Source organism: Stigmatopora argus, chromosome 3, assembly GCF_051989625.1.
Source record: "Stigmatopora argus isolate UIUO_Sarg chromosome 3, RoL_Sarg_1.0, whole genome shotgun sequence".
In the NCBI taxonomy this organism is placed as follows: domain Eukaryota; kingdom Metazoa; phylum Chordata; class Actinopteri; order Syngnathiformes; family Syngnathidae; genus Stigmatopora; species Stigmatopora argus.
The window spans coordinates 17638324-17658736 of NC_135389.1; the positions used below are offsets into that span (position 1 = coordinate 17638324).

At 46.0% G+C, this 20413-nt stretch overlaps 4 protein-coding genes across 9 annotated transcripts; 2 read left to right on the forward strand and 2 right to left on the reverse strand.

Moving 5' to 3' along the window:
• Positions 1–42: 42 nt before the first annotated feature.
• Positions 43–6313, reverse strand: cnot2 (CCR4-NOT transcription complex, subunit 2). Its single transcript, XM_077597210.1, has 15 exons — positions 6152–6313; positions 4599–4727; positions 4437–4512; positions 3551–3698; positions 3288–3470; positions 3023–3102; positions 2809–2934; positions 2273–2397; positions 2083–2200; positions 1840–1996; positions 1100–1161; positions 970–1019; positions 754–854; positions 537–681; positions 43–274 (listed from the first exon to the last, which is right to left on the reverse strand). Exons 2-15 carry the CDS (start codon positions 4713–4715, stop codon positions 188–190), a joined length of 1575 nt encoding a protein of 524 aa, XP_077453336.1. The 5' UTR covers positions 4716–4727; positions 6152–6313; the 3' UTR covers positions 43–187.
• A 291-nt stretch (positions 6314–6604) lies between these two features.
• On the forward strand, positions 6605–20001 carry fnbp4 (formin binding protein 4). Of its 6 annotated transcripts, none has more exons than XM_077597209.1 (18): positions 6605–6866; positions 12769–12955; positions 13271–13348; positions 13427–13551; positions 13632–13770; positions 14004–14151; positions 14222–14303; positions 14964–15308; positions 15472–15661; positions 15980–16074; positions 16144–16248; positions 16960–17093; positions 17718–17854; positions 18102–18382; positions 18478–18592; positions 18656–18834; positions 19063–19214; positions 19301–20001. In XM_077597209.1, exons 2-18 carry the CDS (start codon positions 12832–12834, stop codon positions 19386–19388), a joined length of 2517 nt encoding a protein of 838 aa, XP_077453335.1. In that variant the 5' UTR covers positions 6605–6866; positions 12769–12831; the 3' UTR covers positions 19389–20001. The 6 variants fall into 6 exon arrangements, with proteins under 6 accessions (XP_077453335.1, XP_077453332.1, XP_077453334.1 ...); XM_077597206.1 differs by having other exon boundaries at positions 6609–6866; positions 13268–13348; XM_077597208.1 differs by having other exon boundaries at positions 6609–6866; positions 13268–13348; positions 16150–16248; positions 18472–18592.
• On the forward strand, positions 6890–9346 carry lrrc10 (leucine rich repeat containing 10). The gene has a single exon (XM_077597212.1). It carries the CDS (start codon positions 8225–8227, stop codon positions 9038–9040), a length of 816 nt encoding a protein of 271 aa, XP_077453338.1. The 5' UTR covers positions 6890–8224; the 3' UTR covers positions 9041–9346.
• On the reverse strand, positions 9630–12631 carry LOC144071802 (seipin-like). Its single transcript, XM_077597211.1, has one exon. It carries the CDS (start codon positions 12010–12012, stop codon positions 10804–10806), a length of 1209 nt encoding a protein of 402 aa, XP_077453337.1. The 5' UTR covers positions 12013–12631; the 3' UTR covers positions 9630–10803.
• Positions 20002–20413: the final 412 nt, after the last annotated feature.

Here is a 20413-nt window from a genome sequence, read left to right on the forward strand (position 1 = left end):
GCCGGTGGTGGTGGTTGTGGTGGTAATGATGATGGTGGGCTTTTGTTTTTCCTTTTCCCTGCAGTCAAAAAAGACCAAAAAAAGGGAGAGAGGGCAGATATGATAGGGAGGGGTGGGAGTTCCGGGAATAAAAGCAGGCCGCCCTCCGTGGACAACAGCTTTTTGTGCAGGAACAGCTGGCGTGGCCTTAGAAGGCCTGCTGGGCCGGGTTGTAGTTGTAGGTGGTGGGCACGTGGGGCCGCTCTTCCAGCTTGTCGTACTCCAGGTAGAACTCCTTTGGGGTTTTTGCAGTGAGCGAAGAAAACAAAAACATTTGCGTCAGTTAACTCCATCGCTATTGATACGCGTCCAATCTCTCCTCTCGTGTAGCGCGTATAAAATGCGGCCATTGCCCCGTTAAAAAAAAAAAAAAAAAAAGGTTTTGTGTATTTAGGTGAAAAGTAGCATGTGAGAAATGTCACATTTCAAAATAGCCAGGTTAGGCGTTCAAAGCGACAATTCACCTTTTAAAGAGATGAGCTGACTTTTGGCCTTACCTTGGCCACTTTTCTCCAGTTAAGACAATCAAAAAAGTAGTAGGTGCCCCTCTCGTAGGCGTTGGTCTTGAGCGTGGGCTCCACGCCGGACGCCCGCGTGATCCACAGCCGCTCCTCTTTGTGGTACCGCCAGTCCCGATTGAAGCTAAGCGGGCGTTTTCGAGGGCAGAGTCATCTTTTTTTGGGCGAGCGGACGTAACGCCCGGCGGCTACTCACAGTTCTACGGACGCCAGCAGCTGAAGCAAGTCGCCGCCGTTCATGTAGTACAAGTAGAACAATAAGTCTTCGCCGTATCGCGATAGCTTGATGGCGGCCAGCTGGAGGACGGACGACGGCAAAAAGGGACGACAAGTAGACCGTCGTATTTTCAATTGTTCAAGAGTAGAGCTTAGCTGAAAAGAAATGTCAAACGTTTGCCCTCGATAGGTTTACCTTGTCCCTTATGTGGATGTTGGTCAAGTATTCTGATGGAACGTGGAAGTCTGCACAAAAGTCAAAGTGTTACATGATATCTGTACACAGAACATATTTTTAAAAAATACTAATTCTTCGTCAGTCTTACCAATGTCTTGCGGTCGACATGGTGCCGATGCCCACGGGGACGCAAATTTGGGGTACAAGTTTCTACCGGGAGAGCGAGCAGACGTCAGTCAATTGCTAGCATATTTTCTAGTAGTGCTGTGCGATATGAAAAATAAAAAAAAATAAAAAATCCTTCGCCATATGAATTGTTTTATGTCAAAATATCCATAGGCTGGGATATACTCACTTTTTAATGTGTTGACGAGAAGCTTTTTTTTAAAAATTGACGCTGGAAACTAAGCCTAGGCGAGTGCTACCGTGTGCGGTCGTTTGGTCGCCAGACTTTTGGTCGCCCGGACCCAAACAACGTGCGAGCAAAAGACCGGCGACAAAACAACACGGTCTGCGCATCAATAAAAGCCAACAATGGCTATGAGCAGTTTCACTGAGCCGACCTGTGACTGTATAAGAGTTTGTATGTACATGTGTTGTCCCTTTAAGAAGCTACGTCAGTCAGGGTCTTAACAAGTTCTCCAATAAAAGTCCAGGAAAATTTGGAGCTTTTCTTTAGCCTAATAATTAATAGGGCATTAAGTATGACTAAATAGTAATTCCCAGTTTGTATTGAGGGAATTTGAGCAACAATTTAAATGGTTATTATCAATAACCTTCCGGGCGACCAAAAGACCGAGTACCGAGGGCTACGGTAGCGTACGTGCATATTTGAATATATACGGTCATGTCGAACAGCACTACGCAAAAGAAATATAGTCGTCATACTCTGGCGAATTTAAGTTGAGCCCCAGCGTGGTGAGGTCGCTCCCCAGCGCCAGGTGGACCATCCCGGGATCGGTCTCCGCCGCCCGGATGAATGTCAACAGGCCGATCATGCCGAACTGATCGGTCACCATGCCCGAAGGGATATTGGTGACCCGACCTAGAAAGAAGGAAAAAAAAAAGGAAAATCACAAAATTCATTTCCGACCTCTGCCATTTATGATGGGAGGGGCGTGGCCTGCTCACCGTCAGGCAAGACCTGGATGCCTTTTTTCTGGTTGTTGTTCTGCGCCGAAGCAGTCTTGTCGCCGGGGAATTTGGGCCCATCCGCGTTGGACACGCTCTTGCTCGTGGAGTTCAAGTTCTGAGCGAGAATGCGGGATCACAAACGCTGCCGTTGTTTTTTTTGCATGCAATGGACTGGAATAGTTCTTACGGTTTTGTTGTCGTCGCTGGTCAAGGAGGGATCCTTGTAGTTGGGGCCGGGCAGCGCGGGGAAGTCCTCGTTGTGGATGGAGAAATCCTGCGTTTGTTCTGTCGATGGTTTGGTCACCATGCCCACTTGGTTAGCGTGAAGGCAGACCACAAGCAAAAGAAACGGCTTACAAATCGGCGACAATGGCGAAAAAAAGTGGTCCAAATTCATCTAAAAGGTCTTAAAGCAAAGTACTTCATTAATGACCACAAGACTACGCGAAATTCATTTTTAAAATAATGATTTCTAATCATTCCAAAACGGTTAATTGTTATTTTAAAAAGCTATTTAAACATGGTTATCATTTGGATTGAATTTCAAGTATTTGTATTTTATTTTTGAAACTATTCAATTCAAAAAAAGCTACAACTGTATTTTGAGTGCCAATTTAACTGAACAAAAAATACATGCATTTTGAACTGCATTTCAATTTTAACAATTTAAAAATCTACATCGATAGGACTCCACTCTCTTTCTCTTTCTGCTTTTCAGCCTACCATAAGGCGCTCTTCCAGCCAGTGGGTTGAGCACGGTGGTGGGGTTTCCGCTTCCTTCCCTCCGACTCCTGTCCGCCAAGGCGGGGAAATCGGACAGGTCCAAGCCCGCCAGGTTTTCGCTCCCGTCTGCCGGCCGGCCAGCGGGCGAAATTTATCGGATACGCCCAAAAGAAAGAACGGCGCCATGGACTTTGCTTCCGACATACTAACTAACCTGTGCCGTTAAAGATGTTGCTCGATAACGAATTGTTCATCCCGAAAGCCTGGTTGCGGTTCATTCCGAATCCCGACATGCTGCGGGAACAAAAACAAAAACAAAAACAGACGGCAAATTTGACAAGATGGTGAACAAATCCCAGAAAAGACCTCCCGTTTTCTCCAAACACCGACCCACACACAGACTATAGCTCCAAGAAGACCTTCCGGTCCTCCCAACCTTGACAAACGGTAGCGTACACATGACAACACGGGCTCCGTACCTGTTTACGGTGAAGGCCTGGCGCGCCGGTTGCTGCTTGGGCATGCAGATGATGCTCGGGGAGCTACGATTGGGGCTCCCCAGTCCCGAGCTGCTCATGCTATTGGTTCTTCCGCTCATTCCCAGGCCTTGTCCCACCTGAGAGTGGTTCAGCATGTTCCTCGTGTTCATGGGCAAAGAAACCCTGGTCAAAAAGGAGCGCTCGCGTTTCAGTCATCCGCCCGTCGGGTGGGTGGGCGCATCGGCGGGCCGGGTCAAGCGTACCTGCTGGGTGACGGAGGAGTGTGGAGGGACATGGTGGGGACTCCGGTCGTGGGGGGGATGTGACTCGGGAGCTGGCTTCCTTGCGTGAGGTTTCGGTTCAACTGAGGCGTGCTGTTTCCCATGCCGCGCACCGAAAAGCCCAGCGCGCCTGCCGGAAGACAAACAAAAGACAAATGATGACGCCGCGTGCCATTTTGTATTAAGAGCGACCTTTGCGTCGCCAGAAGTTGAAGTCGGCGTACCGCCAACAACTTTCCCTTCACGTAATGTCCGTAATGTCACGTAGCATGACTATTTTAACCACATCATTGGACGAAATTGATGATTAAGTAAATATGACTTTTATCTTGATATTTTCCCCACTTTTTTCCCTTCTATGTGCTATTATTACCCGAAGAGTAGTTTTATGTTGACACACATCTTACATCCCCAAAACTTCCAGTTTGCATCACATAAAAACGACTTGAATCTCAATATTAAGATTTGAATCCGGTAATATTACAATGTATGTTCTCATAACGGTACAACTTGTCCCTCATAATATTACAAAATATGATTTAATTCTCGTCATATTGCGACATTATTCCTTGACTATTCTCGTAGTCCTGTTTTTTTTCCTCTTGAGTTGGACTTTTGTCGCAATACATATTTTATAATTATGACGGCGATCCAATTCAAATAAAATGGCAATAATTCCTACTTTAGTCAATTTAATTTTGACACAGAATAAGTGGAATAAGCTTTCAATGTCAACGTCTCTGCCTCTTTTCCTTTCCGACCCTCCCAGTTTAAACGCATTGGACGTCAACTAGCGATCCCGACTTTTCAAATTCCGGCAACGGGACGATCGGACGTCCCACGACCGGACGCCTATCCTCCCACTCACTCTGCGGACCGTAGAGACTGGCGCCGAGCTGCGACAGCTGCCCCGAAGACGAGGACGGCGAAGGCGACGACAGCATCTGCAGGAGAACCGTTTGTTATCCATCAAAATTTTAAAAAAAATCATCCACGGGACAGACGGTCCGTCACGCCAGCGACCGCTCACGTCTTTGTCCGACCGATGCGGGAACATCGACGGCTGGTTGTAGTACATGCTTTCATCGGTGAAGTCGTTGTCCACCACCTCAACGAACTCGGCAAATTTCTTTCTGGACCCAAACATGCCTTTTGTCACCTGCAGAAAGAGGAAACATGATGTAGACATGATGAATCATGAAGGCCAGGCTGGACGGACAAAGGAGCGTCCTTTGACTCATCAGAATTGTCGTTTCTCACGCGTCGGACGGCGGAGAGGCGGCGCGCAACGTGCATCCACGTGTGTGTCACGTTAGCAGGGGACTCAGGCATGTGCAATGTCTTTTATAGGTCTTGGAAAGTCGTGTGAGCAATTAGAATACTTTGGTACAAATTGTTCGCATCTATATTTTAGCTATAGTTGGATTTCTTACAATTGGGAAGGCAGTGAGTGAACATGTTTCACTGACATTGATGCCAATTGGACTGTGAAGGTAGCAACGATCAATGAGTTAACATGTAAACATGAAGGAAGGTTCCATTTATTTTGAGGTAAATTTCTGGGTTAAGTAGAAACTGTTTACCATTAAACGAATAGGAATAATTCCTCTAAATATTGAAATAATTCCTCTAAATTTTGAATGACTATTTTGAATGTTGACAAAACATTTTTAACGATTGCCGGTCTGATTGCCATTATTAATAAAGGATAGAAACGCGTTTTTCTTTCGTACACCTTCAATAGTTATCCAAGAAAAAATGTTTTTGTCCGCTTTATTTTGCGAATTTGGCTGCTTAACTTTACTTGTCAAGTCAAATATACCCATATTGCACTACTACTTATATTTCAAGCAGCCATTGTTATTGAACCGTTCATTGTAACCCGTTTTGAAGTTATGAGCCAATTGCATACGATGAATCTAACCGAGGATTCCTATTTTGATATTCAACTATGAAAATCGTTGAAACACTGAATATGATAACTTCAAACCTCGAAAGCACATTTTGCGCAAATTCGATTACCGTTATCGAACAAATGCGTGCACGCGTTTATCACTTTGTTAAACGTTCCATGGTTATGCACAATAAAGCATTTATTCTGCATCCTTTTGAGGATTTGTCTGCGATGTTAAGCGCTACATAGCAGAGGAGCAAGCTAACTAGCATTCACCGTGCTTTCCTATGGCGTTAGCTTAGCTAACTAGCATTCTCCGTGCTTTCCTATGGCGTTAGCTCAGCTAACTAAAGCGTTACGGCGAAGCAAGCGCGAAAAACATCTCCCCGTGCCTTTTTTTCTTTAAAAACACAAACAAAATCTAGCTGTGAACGACGACAAAAGCAGGCCGCATTCAACATACCCAACCGGAGACGGACGCCTCTTTCTCGGCTCAATCTAGGTTCCGTTTGCGAGGCTGCAGCAACAATTCGATGAAGCTAACAGCTAAAGGAAACCCCCCCTTAGTTTTAGCCCCCCCCGTGAAAAAGACTGAGGAAGACGTCAGGGCTTATTTTTTCTCGTTCGTGTGATGGAGCCAAGCGGCGCGTCGTTTGTAAAAGGCCATCAACGATTGAAAATAGGCTCACCGCATCAATTTCACTTGACTTCGTTAAATCCAAGATGGCTGTGTTCTCAACCGAAGAGAGGAGTAGCTTTTACCCTTTGACCTTACAACCTGCCGACCACATCCGTACACAAACTTGGGTAATTTAGGATAAACCGGATTTTTCAGACTACCGTTAATGCGACGAGGAAATGAAGTCACTTCCTCTTCATTTTCGGGCGTTTTCGGGTCACTACTAACGAATGCTGGACTTTCAGGACTCGCAAGACCAGAACCAAAACATAACAAATCCCTGCACTTTTGTGCTAGTAGGGTTTTGTCTTTACCAAAACCCAACATTCATTCATTTTCTGAACCGCTTCTCCTCACAAGGGTCGCGGGGGGGTGCCGGAGCATATCCCAGCCAATCGCAGGGTACAAAGAGACGGACAACCAATCATAGCGAGGGGCAATTCACAGTGTTCAACTAGCCTACTCTGGATTTTTTTGGGGATGTTGGAGGAAACTGGAGTACCTGGAGAAAACCCACGCAAGTCCGGGCAGAACATGTAAATTCTCCACTGGAAGGTCTGGACATGGGATTGAACTCTCGTTCTCTGAACTGTGAGGCCGGTTAATGGTTTTATAGGGAAAAGGTGAATATGTACTATACAGGAAATTGAAACAACCCGAACGCTGCCCATCAAATCCCTGATTTTTTTTTCTCTTGGACCAAACGGTAAAGCATGGAGCATATGGTAAGTAGCTTTTTCTGTTGTTTTAATCCAAACATTTCCCTGAAAACTGCTTTGACCAAGTGACAATGACATGTGGCCAACAAATTGTTGTGTTTATGGCTAAATTCCAGGAATATAGTATACCATTTTTGGATGGTTAGCATGTGAGCTAGCTGCCCTAGTTAAAAATGACACGAGAATGCTGCCGTCACCAAATGAATCCAGCATTTGATAATTCCCATTTCCAATTTTGTATTCTGTGACAAAAACCAATAAGAACTTGTCTACAAAATGTTTTTTGCGTCTAGGCAACGTTACATAAACTATATTTTTGTGTGCAATTTCGATAGTTCTGAATCTGTTTGAGTGTTCTCCTTGATTTTGGGGGCAATCTGGAGACCTCAATGAGTAAAAGGTTCGGCTAGATTTGTCTCTGAATAACGACAATATTGAATAATTTCTTCATGTTCTTCAGCGTGGGTACTTGTGGTTTCTAGTCGGAGCTCGCTAGTCCTCAAGTGCATCTAGCTAGAAAAGGACGTGCTATAAAAAAACTGCCAGTGAACATTTGCCAGTGGCTCTTCTGATAAGGAACATGACATTCCATCCACTTGGATCCGGTATGCCGGACAATAATCGGCGACGTGTCTGACGTTAGCTGCCGAGGTCATTCCGCGATTGGCTTTTGTGATTTTCCGCTAATGGCCTGCCGACTGAGTGGTTAACGCGTCGCCTCGCAGCTCTGGGGTCCTGGGTTCAAATTCAGGTCATGTCCACCGGTGTGGAGTTTGCATGTTCTGTGTGGGTTTTCTCCGGGTGCTCCGGTTTCCTCACAGATTCCAAAGACATGCATGGTAGGCTGATTGGTCACTTTAAATTGCCGCTAGGTATGAGTGTGAGCGTGAATGGTTGTGCTTTGTCTCCTTGTGCCCTGCGATTGGCTGGACATCATTTCATGGTGTCCCCGGGGGCCTCTGGCCAAAATTCAGATGGGATAGGCTCCAGCACCCCCCGTGACCCTAGTGAAAATAAAGCGGTTCAGAAAATGAGATGAGATTTTCCGCGACTTATTCATCAAACATTCATCAATTGCATCTATTTAACAAATAAAAGTGAATCCTTGCATTAGTTTTTTCAAAAGCGGCCTTCGGAGAACAAAAGTTTGCACCCCCCCTCTTAAATGACCATTTATCGTCCGCTTAGCAATTGAAAAAGGAAGGATTTCAATCTGCCCCCTTTGTTTGGACCCCTGGCGGAAAAAAAAATTCAAGGACAGGCCACGCCTCCTCCCGTCTCCTCCACCCCGCCTCTTATCACCTGAGCCGATAAAAGCGGCGGGCGGGTGGCCTCAGACGACCATCCACTCTGGGACTCCCGGCATGGGCAACGCCACGCGGGTCCTGGTCTCCTACCTCCCGTCGGAGCGCTGCCGGCGCTTCCTGGCAGGGGACCTGACGGAAAGGCCGGCGGACGGCACCCTGGATCTGAGCGGCTGTCAATTACGCCGCTTGCCGGCAGCGGCGGCGGCCCCGGGCGTCTTTGGGGAGCTGGCCAAGCTCTACTTGAGCGGCAACAATTTGAGCAGCTTGCCCGAAGAACTGGGGCTCCTGAGGAAACTGCAGCTCCTGGCTTTGGACTTCAACCGCTTCGAGGAGCTCCCCGCCGCCGTCTGTAAGCTCCCCCGCCTTGGGATCCTCTACTTGGGCAACAACAAACTATTCCGGCTCCCCGAGGAGCTCCGGGAACTGGAGGAACTCAATACCCTGTGGCTGGAGGCCAACCGCTTCTCGGTTTTCCCGGCCGTGGTCTGCCAGCTGTCCAACCTGAAGACCCTCCACCTGGGCTACAACCGGATCGGACGCCTACCGGGCGAGCTGGGGAAGCTGGAGGAACTGAGGAGCATCTGGCTGGCCGGGAACGAGCTGGCCGAGTTCCCCAAAGTGTTGCTGGAGATGCACTTCCTGGCCGTCATCGACGTGGATCGCAATCAAATCCGACGTTTTCCCGGCCTGCGCCACTTGAGGGGACTCAAGTTGGTCATTTACGATCACAACCCGTGCGTCAACGCGCCCGCCGTGGCCGAGGGGGTGAGGAGGGTCGGCCGCTGGGCCGATTGTTCGGACGATGAGGAGGAAGATGAAGCTTCAAAAGTGCCCAAGAAGTCAACGTCTCATGTTGAAATTGAGTTGCTTTAAACAACAGAAAAGACGAAACTTGTCTTTTAGGGGCAATTTTTCATCCTTTTTCGGGGTTGTTCACACTTTTGCCATTTTTCGTACAGTATATTTCACGATTGTCAACAGGTATTTATTTTTAGCCCCCATATATTAATTTTAGATCTTTTTTTCTGTCCTGGGCAAATTGTTGTGACGAAGAGGAGGAAGATGAAGGTTCAAAGAGTAGCTTTCAAAATGTCATCTCGTTTTATAGCTTTACATGATGTTATTTTTTGGTGTGCGATTGACATGGAATGTATATTTGCAGAATTTCTTTTTACGTGATTTAGGGTGATAGTTTTAATAAAAGTGATGGATAAGAATTCTTAGCGCATCTGCAGCAATGCATAATTCATATGCTAAATTAGGAATGTGATTTGGAATGAAGATCATTAATGTCCTTTTTTTCCCCGTTCCATTTCATGAACCCATTTTTTGTTGACTTTTGTTCACTTTCTGGTGATTTTCAGCCGCTTCCTGCAGATGGATTGGACATTTATCACCACCAATTTCATAAAATTCATCATATTCAACCTCTAATTTAACTTAAAAGACAACAAAGAACTGCTTTTGCGTTAACGTTTTTATTCTATAAGAAGAAACAGCTTTCTATTGATCTATCCAACAAAATGAGCATAACTAGAGAATACATGGAAATCTGTCAATATCTTTGGTACCATAACTTACTTCAACCTGAGCTTAAATTCCAAACATCTCCGTCTTAAATACCGACACGACACCAAAAACACATAACTTAAAACACCGTAACATAACATACTTCTGAGAAACAATAAATACATTTTTCAAACTTTCCATCCCAGTTTTGTAATATATGCTACTATTTTTTTAACTACTAAATGCGCTACAAATGCATCGTTACGTAACACTAGTGCTGTGCAATAAGGGAAAAAAATGGATCACAATATGTGCCATTTTATATCACTGTATGCAAGAATACAACGTTTGAAAAATAATACAGGAATTATGACAGGCTCCACCCAACTTACTTCATTTTTTTTAATGAACTCATAAATTGACCTGCCATATTAAATGGATCAAAAAGTGCTACAATCTAAAACCAGCCAGTGTAAATAAAAGCTAACAAGGGAAATGTAACATTTCTAAGTGCGCATGTTGTCATAAAATATAAGTTCTGTAACATGTTAGTCGATCACAGGAATGCATAACTCTTTGGCTGCCATTGACTGCGATAGATGTCTGATTCATTTGATTGGCCTGGCAGGCAATGAGTTAACAGGAAGGAAATTAATTACTTTGACTGCGCATTAACTTGAGTTAAAAGAAATGTGATTCATGCTACTGTACATTTAATTTTTTTTTAAAAATCCAATACGCCACAGGAGATTAATCGTATCAACTCGATTAATTAATCTCTGTTAATTACCGTATTTTCACAACTATAAGGCGCACTTAAGTCTTAAATTTTCTCCAAAATAGACAGGCCGCCTAATAATCCAGTGTCCTTTATATATGGAAAAAAAATTAAAATATGTCATTCATTGAGGCTGCGCCTTATAATGCGGTGCGCCTTATAGTCGTGAAAATACGGTATGTTTGACTGCCCGTTAGCGTGCGAGTGAAAAATAGATTATTTCACTCATATGACAAGTGTGCTAAATACTCATTTGGAATTCAACACTGTACAGTTAATCGCAATTAATCTCTCGCTTCCTTGTCTATCGTCGTCAATGGCAGCGAATGCTAAATTTCAAGATGGCCGACTAATCGGCCACTCCTTTTGACGTCACCCCGGCTCTCTGTCGGAGCGTGGTCTCGCTCTTCTCCGTCTCCTCCGGCGGTCCGGGGTCAGCTGAGCCGTCTTTCTCCGAATGGCTGACATTTCCGATCACAAAGGAGGTCTTTGACGGCGCCCCCTCGTCCGCCTCCTCCTTCACGGGACCGATCACCCGGGGCGAATCCACTTCTTTCTGGGAATGTTCCCTCTCCATGCGCTTCTTCACGTCCTCCCTCCTCTGTTGCATTCGGGTGCTGTCGCCGATCATGACCTTGACGCGCACCTGATCCGGGGGCCAAAGACCGCCCCACAGGAACTGCAGGTAGCTGAAGAGCACCACGGCGCCGATGAAGGCGAAGTTGGTGGCCACGCCCACCACGGCCGACATCAGCGGGAAGTTGTACAGGACGTAACGGATGCCGGTGAAGTAGGCGTGGATTCGGAGCTGGGACGAGTAGATCTGGACCCGTCTGGACTGGATCTCGATCACGGCGCCCACGGTGGGCTGGTAGCTATTGGTCTTGTAGCCGGGGAAAAGCTCCACTTCGATCAGCTGCTTTTGTTCGGTCATTCCGCTCAGCAGAAAAGGGGAGAAGAAGAACGTGCTGAGGGTCTGCAAAAGACTGGAACGGTAGTGCAGCATGGTGGAACGTCGGACCGAGGACACCGCCTTCCCGCCTTTGGTGTAGCACCACATCTTCACCATGAACATGCCCAGCTGCTCGTTGACGGGAGATTCGGGGAGCTCCAACTCCAGAGATATACGGTACGGTTGCCCGAAAGCCATCACTTGGTCTCGATCGTTCTTTAGGAGCGAGATGTTGGCCGTCGGGAAGGAGCACAGTTCCGAGGCTGATACGTCGCAATCCGAGTTGAAGTAGTAGTGCACGGGGGCGGAGAAGCTCACGGTGGGCATGTAGGAGTAATAGAAGCTGCCGTATAAGAAGATGGACACCCAAAGCAGGAGACCCAGAACGCAGAAAAGGACAGCAGCTTGGAATAAAGTTCTCCGGGCCTTCAGGAGGGTCACGGCGGCCACGTCGTGCAGCCAGTGGAGAATCAGTCCCATCGTGCCCCCCATCGTGTTCGATCCGGTCCCCACCGTGCTTGCCCTGGGAGTCCTGGAAGGGCCCGCGCTTCTTCTGGGCGGCTCTTCTGGCTTCTGCTCAGAACTTGCTTCTTTATATTCCAACATGAATGGGCGTCTCCTCTGCGACACCGTGAAATTAAGAATTTGCACTGTGACAATGCAGCTCCTATCGTTCTAATCCATAATCCCACAAAAAGACAGAAATATTTGCCATTTTAATGATGAAACCATGACATTTTCGACGCCCAGCCCCGGAACCTTGTGAGCTTCCTAACGAGCTAGAAGATCGTTCACTATACATAGATACGAATAGAATAGAAAGGCGGCAGACTAATAACAAACGGGGAAACGACGTTCATACGTGGCGGCCATTTTAGTAGGGGCTATTTTCGTTGAAGCTCAATTAATAATGTCCATAGTCTTATACACTGCAATTTACGCAAATAATATAGTTACAGTACTGACTTCAAACGCGTCTGACCATACTTTTTTTCTTTTTGATTTAATGTACGTATTTCTTTTATATCATGACGAGGAGATGACAGATGAAAACGAGCATTTCTGACAAATTTCCCAACTATTCAAAATCATGCTTTTTTAATGAAATTACATTATTCACAATTATTTTAACTCAAATGAAACCTTTAACGATAAATATGACCAATAGCGTAAACAAAAGTGCACTGTACAGCTTTTCTCAGCGTCCACACACATCATAACCGCTGTGTCTTTGCCCCCACTAGGTAGCATCTCCACAAGCACGCAAATTCCAGTTATGGACGTAGTTTCTAGCTAGCACGTGAACACGTGACCGGAAATCCACCGGACGTGTTGGTTTACAGTTTCCGTCCTTTGTGCTAGGCTAGCTTCGACGACTTGGCTAGGCGGAGGCTCGCAGCCTAGCAGGTCCGAAAACTAGCCGGAATGAAGAAAAAGACTCGTCCTGCTGGAGGAACTGTCGGTCGCAGAACAATTATACAACTTTCTCCTTCCGGTGTCCGTAGCGGCAATACCGGGGAGAGGGACGAAGGACTATCGGGATCCGAAGGTATGTCAGCTAAATGCTAAAGGTTCCGAGTAATAACCGCAGCCACTTAAAACGGCAATTGCGCCCATATTTGACATATACGCACTTTAAGTATTTTTTTAAATTTCCCAACTGTTGAAATGTAGCGTGAACGTTGAACGGCGAAGCTTGTAATTGAGCAAGAATTTATCTTGAGTCAAAATGGCGCCTTTACCAACTAATTTGCTTTGAGTGAACTGTTAGCTTTAGCAAAGCACGACTTCACTTGCGGCGTCTTAGCCCTAATGGTTGTAGTCAACTCTTTTCTTCCTTTGTTTGACGTTTTTTTTGCAGCAGAAGAGCAAGAAGGAGAAGGGCAGCGCTTTACTAGATCGAGAACTAACAATATGAAGGCCCCTAATGTCAAAGCAACCGGTAAATCTCAATAATTATGGGCAAAAAAAATCAAACGCAATCATATTCGACTTCATTCCCGTTTTTGTCCATTTCTAGAGGGGTTATCCTTACTAGGAGCATATGCAGATAGCGATGAAGAGGATGCAACTGAGGCCCGACCAACTACAACTTCTCAGCACAAGCCTGGTGATATTGACAGTACATTAGCGAATTTCATGGCTGTAAGTACAATTTTATGCAGGGCTTTAAAAAAAAAACACAGCCTTGTCACAAATATCCCAATATTTTATTGCTTTAACAGGAAATTGACGCGATCACCACTCAGCCAAGTTCAGAGGACACGACGGGTCAACCTGATAACTCATCTAAAGTAGAAGCGAAACAGTCCGGCACAAGTGTGGGACAGTTGGCGTTCAATACTCAGTATTCATTAGCTACAGGTAAATATGAAAATGCTGTAGGATTAAAACTAAAAGTATCAAGTTGGAAATTCAAATCCGATAACTTTCATGATCATTCACTGTCTGCTATGAGGGTAAAGCCAGGGTTTCTCTCAGTATTTTATAAGCCTGGTGGGTCGCGGGGCTTTTCTTCACCCTTTCCAAAAAGGAAAGTTCTCTACAAAAAATAGCTCGAAAATGACTTGACATATTTATTATTTTCACTCTTCCAGTTGGTGTTGAAATGGGGGACTGGCAGGAAGTGTGGGAAGATAACACAGGTTGCCATTATTACTGGAACACTCAGACCAATGAAGTCTTGTGGGAGTTGCCAAATTACCTGGCCGATCAGGTGCAAAGACTGGCACAACAGGCCAACAGGTAAGCGAATCCATTAAAAAAATGTCCGACAGTTTCACGGATCTGTTAACATTGTAAAAAAATTCTGTAGTCTCAGCGTTAACGGAAATGGGACGTCAAGCAATAGCGCCCCAGCTGCAGCGCCCACGTCGACTCAAGAAACTAAGGTCAAGGTTGGTTTCATTTTGTGCAGCCATTTTTAATTACGCTCACTGTAATATAATCTAAGTTCAGTAAGATCTTGGTTGACAATAGGAATGCACATCCTGTATTTTCTCGCATATAAGCCATATTTGCAACTAAAAAAAGAGGACTGAATAAAGGGGACGGCTTATATGCGCACAAGACTTACTCTTTTTTTTCACCAGTAGATGTCGGCAAATTAACATTTACCATTTGTTGGTTATTTTCTGTTTTGCAGTAAGAAAGCAACCATTACTAACTTCCTTATGATAATGACCCTAATAATTTGCTTTTGATTCATACTGTCTCAGAAATACCACATGCGATGATTTTTCTTAAGATTTTACCTTCAAAGTAACACATTTGCATTCCTATTTAAACCATAAATATGGAGGTGAAAATTGTGAATCTCGGGCGGCTTATACGCGAGAAATTGTAAAATTCAACAATTTTAAGGCAATTTTAAGCGTGCGGCTTATATGCTACAAAATACGGTAACTCTTTGGCTGCCATTGACGGGAATAGCCGTCCTATCGATAGTCGCGTCAATCGCTAAGTTTTATATTGTTTTATACATGTCCATTGTTAATGGACCTGATGCTCTTGAGCCGATTCTTGAAATTCTCCCATTTTTTTCCTTTTGCTCCTAGGAGTTGATGGAGAGCGTAGTTGGGCTGACCAGCAAAGAAGAAGAACGCTGCGGCGTGGCCGCGTCCCTGCTGGCTCCCATCATCCCGGCCGAAGTCAAAGACGCAGAAGAAAAGTGGAGGAAAAAACTCCTCAAAGGTTTGGACGAGGCCGGGGCCAGTTTGGACTCTGACGGCGAAGGGGGCCGAGCGGCGGGATCCCCGGCCCCACCTATGCCGGACTCCGGCGCGCCGGCAACGGCGGAGAAAGATTCCGATGGCAAGAAGCCGTCGGGGGAGAACTCTGACGCCGAAGGGGGGCCGGAAGAAGACACGGTAGAGCTGGAGATGGTTCTGGAGAGGAAGAAGGTGGGCTTGGTTGCTTTTTTTAAAGGTTATTCCAGGTAGTTGATCAATATAAAAGGTTTCCGTTAGATTTCAAAGAAAATAAATAAAATGTATTTTGTTTTTATCCACTTATGGTAGAGTGTCTTGTCCAATCACTTGGTTCAACCTGACTTGTGGTTCTTAGGCGGAACTTCAAGCTCTAGAGGAAGGCGAAGGTAGCGCGGGAGGCTCCAGTCCTTGTTCCGAAACCAGCCAAGATGCTTCTGGATCTCGAAGCGCCGCCAGGAAAAAACGCTGGAAAAGCGTCTTCCCCAGCGCGCCCAGTCCAGAATCCAACAGTCGTGGCTCAGAAACTCAGGAAAACACCCAGACAGGTTAGTTGATTAGTTAATCAACTCCAGTTCAAGTGAGAGATCTGACAGCAGATTATTATCTTGCATAGAACATTACATTAATGTTAGCTAGGGCTGGGCAATGGTCACTCATTTTAATCGTGGTAAATTGTATAAAATTGAGACATTTGAGTTATTGTGACGTTAAAATTATTCACTTAATCATTTTTTTCAACTCGTCCATCCTTACCGTCATTGACGGAGATCGACTTTGAATGAACGTTCATTCGCTCCCGCCCTCCCGCTTCAAATGGCTTGGACATCCAATTTCATTATGTAAAATCTGAATTTCATCTCCAGAAAGTGTCGGCGGTGAAGATAACGGCGAGAAGGACGACGGCGAGCAGAAAGGAGACGCTCCGCCAAAAGAAGAATTGGAGACGCCTGAGCTCAGGGTGAGGAATCACAACTTTGACTCCCGCACGATACGTTCAGAGGCCCGATTTTTTCATTTTTCAAATCAGTTTCAGATCGGAGAGCTAGCAAACACCTTAACAAGCAAGATGGAGTTCCTGGGGATCCACAAGAAGGCCGTCTCCAACTTTCAGTTGCTTCTGCTGCAGACCGAGGTGAGAAAATTGCCATTCTGTCCTCGCGCCAGGAGCTTTAAATATTCATCCCGTCTTTTTGTCTTTTGCGTCTTGTCGCTTTGCATATTTAAAACTCTCATTAGAATCAATCACGGCGTGTCATCTCTCAAGTCATTTTTCCTCTCTGTTGCTAAATTTGCTCATCGTCTTTGTTTTAACTCCTTGACTGCCATTGACGCCGGTAGATGTCAAAATCCATTTGATCTGGGAGGGGCTGGCCCTAGATAAAAAAAAACATGCTCTTTATATTCTGCTTTTTTTATTCCGTCATTTTTAAAGATATTTTTTTCATGTATTCTCTTTAATTATATTGAAATCATTTTGTGACTTTTCTAAATGTTTTTTTTTGTTGTGTGATTTTTATTTTTTTATTTGGGCAATAATTATACATTTGAATCAGGATAAATTGCCTGAGAATAAGTCTGTTTAATCTCGTTGTCCTACACAACCTGATAAAAAATAAATAAAAAATTAGCCCACTTGTAATTAGAGCTAGTAAAACTATGGTTGGGCAGTGATGATACATTTCAACTGTTATTAAGCTCACTTTCATACACACAACTGGGAAATGTGTATTCAGCAAATTTACTATAAAAAGCCAATAAAAGTAAGGGTGAGATATGTTCCCCCCCTCAAATGAGTGAAGAATCCCCAGTAATATCCAAATTTTTTGTTTGTTTGTTTTGGCAGACACGGATCGCCGACTGGCGCGAGGGGGCGCTGAACGGGGTCTATCTTCGCCGCCGGCTCCAGGAAGCCGCCGAACACATAAAACATTATGAACTTAACGCCGCCCCTAAAGGCTGGTCCTGCCACTGGGACAGGTACGCACCACTTCCCTTTCGCATCTCTACACCCCTTCGCCCCCCCGGCACCCACCCCACACAAAAAAAAGTGCAGCGCCTCGCCCCCCGCGCTCGCAGACTTTGTATCGTAAGCGCTACGGGCGGATCAATGCGCAAGACGCAAGCAGAACCCCCGGCGTGAAAAACTCTCCGTCGCGACACCGGGATTTCCGTCGGCCAAGGATCGGGGAGGGGCGGTGTTAGCGGGGGGTGGCGGCCCGGGAGAGCTTTGCACTTTGCAGGACTCCGACTCCCCCAAAGGCGTCGCCCGCACAGCGAGTCCTCTGAAGCCACGGGTGCCCCGCGTGCGCTCGAAAGGTGAAGACGGAGCGATGACGGGAAGCCGGCAGGTCAGACCAAGTCTATTTCATGCCTTTCCTGTTTATTATTTTCCATATCTGCTTTTGGTGTGAGTCGTTGTGGGAAAGCGGCTCAGTTGTCTTAAACGCAAGATTTATGACAACCGCGCCAAATGACGGGTTTTGCAACGGGACCGCCCGGCCCAGCCGCGACGCGTTCCGTGCCGGCCGGACGGATGGACGCACGCTTGCGAGTCCACGCTTTGAGACGCCCGCCTTCTATGTCTGTTGTCCCAATCTTTAGAGAGCACAGGCGCTATTTTTATGTCAACGAGCTGACCAATTCGTCGCAGTGGGAGTTCCCGACCGAAGAGGCCAAGGGAAACCCGGAGACTTCGGCGGACGGACAAACCGCGTCGCCGTCTGATGACGGGGCTTCGGGTTAGTTCCCCCGCGTGCCACGGGTTTTTAGCGGTGCTAAGAAACGCTACGACGAGTGACTCTAAAATGGTAGCAGAGCATGTCTTGAGCGAAATCACTCAAATCAAAGGGTTATTTGTTTTGGGGGGCTTTTTGCAAGACTTTTTTTCTGTACAATTTGAAGCTTTCTTTCTGCAAGGTACATTTTGTCCAGCAGATGACACCCAATTTGCTCCGCCTCTCAATTGAAGGCTTTCTTCTCGCGCAGGAACGCCCGTTTGCGCACCCGCCGCCCCGCCCGCGTCCCCCCGTTCCGGCAAAGCCTGTTCCCCGCCTCGGCCCCCGCTTCCTGACAGCCCGCCCCCACCCCCCGAGCTTCCGCCACTCCCGCCCGATTCCCCCCCTCCCCCTCCGCCTCCGCCGCCCCCGGACAGCGACGGCGAGATCATGGAGGTGGAGATGGAGATGGACGAGGAGACTGATTTGGAGCCCCCGGCCCCCGGGACCGAAGACGACGATAGCGAGTGGCCCCTTTCCAATGTTCTCAAGGTGAGCCCGCTCTTCTGATTGGCCCGTTGACAATGACAGACGTCCAATCACGTGGGAGCTGGACTTTAGTGACAACGAACGTATCTTAGGAGCAGGTCCCAGAAGCCTCCTGTCCCCCGGGCAAAGGTCAAAAACGCAAAGCCGGGCAACTGAACAAAGCCGTCATCGGAAGTAGTCCCATCCTCTACACGCAGCACGTCGCCACCACAGGTAAAACTTTTCCACTCTCTGACCTTCGTGGCGGCGACGTGACTTTGCCCAACTTGCGCGCAGCGTCCGTCGTGACGGCGCCCGTCTATTGGGGCGTCCCCGCCGCCGCATCCGCGCCGCTGGTCCCCTGCGAGGCGCCCATTCCGGCGCCACAACCGCCGCCGCCCCCTCAGCCTCAGCCACCCGTGGAACAACCCAAAGCCGCAACTGTGGAGAAGACCAAGAAAACCAAGAAGGACAAGGTAGGTCAAAAGTTGACTCGTCTTGCCTGTGGCTCGTTTTATTTCATACCATTTGATGAGTTCGATCGGCGTTACGGCTACAGCATACAGAACCCCAAAATTACAGGAACAGTTCTATTCACGGCGACAGACAAGTTAAACTTGAATGAAAAGTTTGACATTGCCATCATATCGTGCAGTACTAGTCGCTAGCGTTGTCATACTGAACCGCTCTTCCCCGTACGGTAGAAGGCCAAAACAAAAATGCCGTCCCTGGTAAAGAAGTGGCAAAGTATCCAGAAGGAGCTGGAGGAGGAGGAGAAGAGCAGCTCCAGCGACGAAGACCGAGAACAGCTCAGCAAGAAGGGCATCGAAGACTGGAGGCAACAGCAGCTAATCACGTGCGTTCAATCGCCTCTCCTCTCCTCTCCTCTCCCCTCCCCTCTTTCGGCTTTGTAACTCCTTCTCTTTTTCTTTTTTTTTTCAGGGGAAAGGCAAACAAGAACGCCAACTTTGAGGCGCTTCCTGACAATTGGAGGGATCGGCTGAAGAAAAGGAAGTTGAACACCACATAACGTTGGACTTGAACGCTTAACGAAACAAAATGTATATGGGTGCCTGTGTGTATGCATACAGTAAATGGGACTATATAGAGTATTTATTATACTGGCAGGGCATCTTGGTCGCAGTCCTCATCTAAGCTGAATTCTGATTGGCGGACATCCAGTGGGTCATAAAATCTAAATCAATACAATGACCTTTCATGTACGCTTTAAATGCCGGTCAGTGTTTTTTTTTTACAATCTAAGGCTAACAGAGATGGTTTTGAGGACCCTCAGTGGGCGCCACAACTCTATGTACCAGATAAAGTATGGTATAATACTCTATATATGTTACTAGATATGCTATATACACACACAAGTACACTGTATATATTTTTTGTTTATTTCCTCATTTGTGACTCCATTTTCTGTTTCAAAAGGAACACATCATACTTTGAATGTTCGCTCATTCTTCTTGGCGCTCCAATGTGCCAAACAATTTCAGTTCATTTGTGGAAGAGCCGCCTGTTTTAAATGAACGTTTTTATGTCTGTACAGAACATACTTCGACTAGCTGCGTTTTGGGAAGTGCTGGTCTCCGAATGTGTACTTTTTTTTTGTACATTTATTAAACGTTTTTTTTACAGTTTGGGTGTTTTTACTCTGCCCCTGCAGATTGGTTCATTGAAAGTCAAACAAAAAGAATTAGTAATTCATTTCTTTGTGTAGAATTAAGAAAAAATAAATGTACTTATCAAAGGAAATTTTATTTTAAAAAAGTAAATCTAAGAAATTCGTTTTTAAAAATGCTTGTTGCAAACCCTTGACATGGATAGATGTCAAAGTCAATTAAACTGGGAGGGCTGGTCCATGTATGAATGTTCCACTCTTTCCAGTTAAAATTGACTGGTTGTCTTGCTGTCAATGGCAGCTAAGTAACTATTTTGAGCTATATTTACATCATTTTTTATATATTATAAAATTAGGATTATATATTTCTTTCTGAATGTATTTGTAATTAATACTTTGGCTATGTAGTTATTTATTCTTCCAAGGAA

Bases quoted from the DNA above. Each gene is read 5' to 3' on its own strand.
- LOC144071802 (XM_077597211.1), bottom strand. From the start codon at position 12,012: ATGTTGGAATATAAAGAAGCAAGTTCTGAGCAGAAGCCAGAAGAGCCG.
- fnbp4 (XM_077597204.1), top strand. From the start codon at position 12,832: ATGAAGAAAAAGACTCGTCCTGCTGGAGGAACTGTCGGTCGCAGAACA. The intron at 15,662-15,979 runs GTTAGTTGATTA...TTTCATCTCCAG, and splicing joins TCAGGAAAACACCCAGACAG to AAAGTGTCGGCGGTGAAGAT. The intron at 16,075-16,143 runs GTGAGGAATCAC...TTTTCAAATCAG, and splicing joins TGGAGACGCCTGAGCTCAGG to TTTCAGATCGGAGAGCTAGC.
- cnot2 (XM_077597210.1), bottom strand. From the start codon at position 4,715: ATGTTTGGGTCCAGAAAGAAATTTGCCGAGTTCGTTGAGGTGGTGGAC. The intron at 4,513-4,598 runs GTGAGCGGTCGC...GTTCTCCTGCAG, and splicing joins CGCATCGGTCGGACAAAGAC to ATGCTGTCGTCGCCTTCGCC. The intron at 3,699-4,436 runs GTGAGTGGGAGG...GTCTTCCGGCAG, and splicing joins CAGTCTCTACGGTCCGCAGA to GCGCGCTGGGCTTTTCGGTG.
- lrrc10 (XM_077597212.1), top strand. From the start codon at position 8,225: ATGGGCAACGCCACGCGGGTCCTGGTCTCCTACCTCCCGTCGGAGCGC.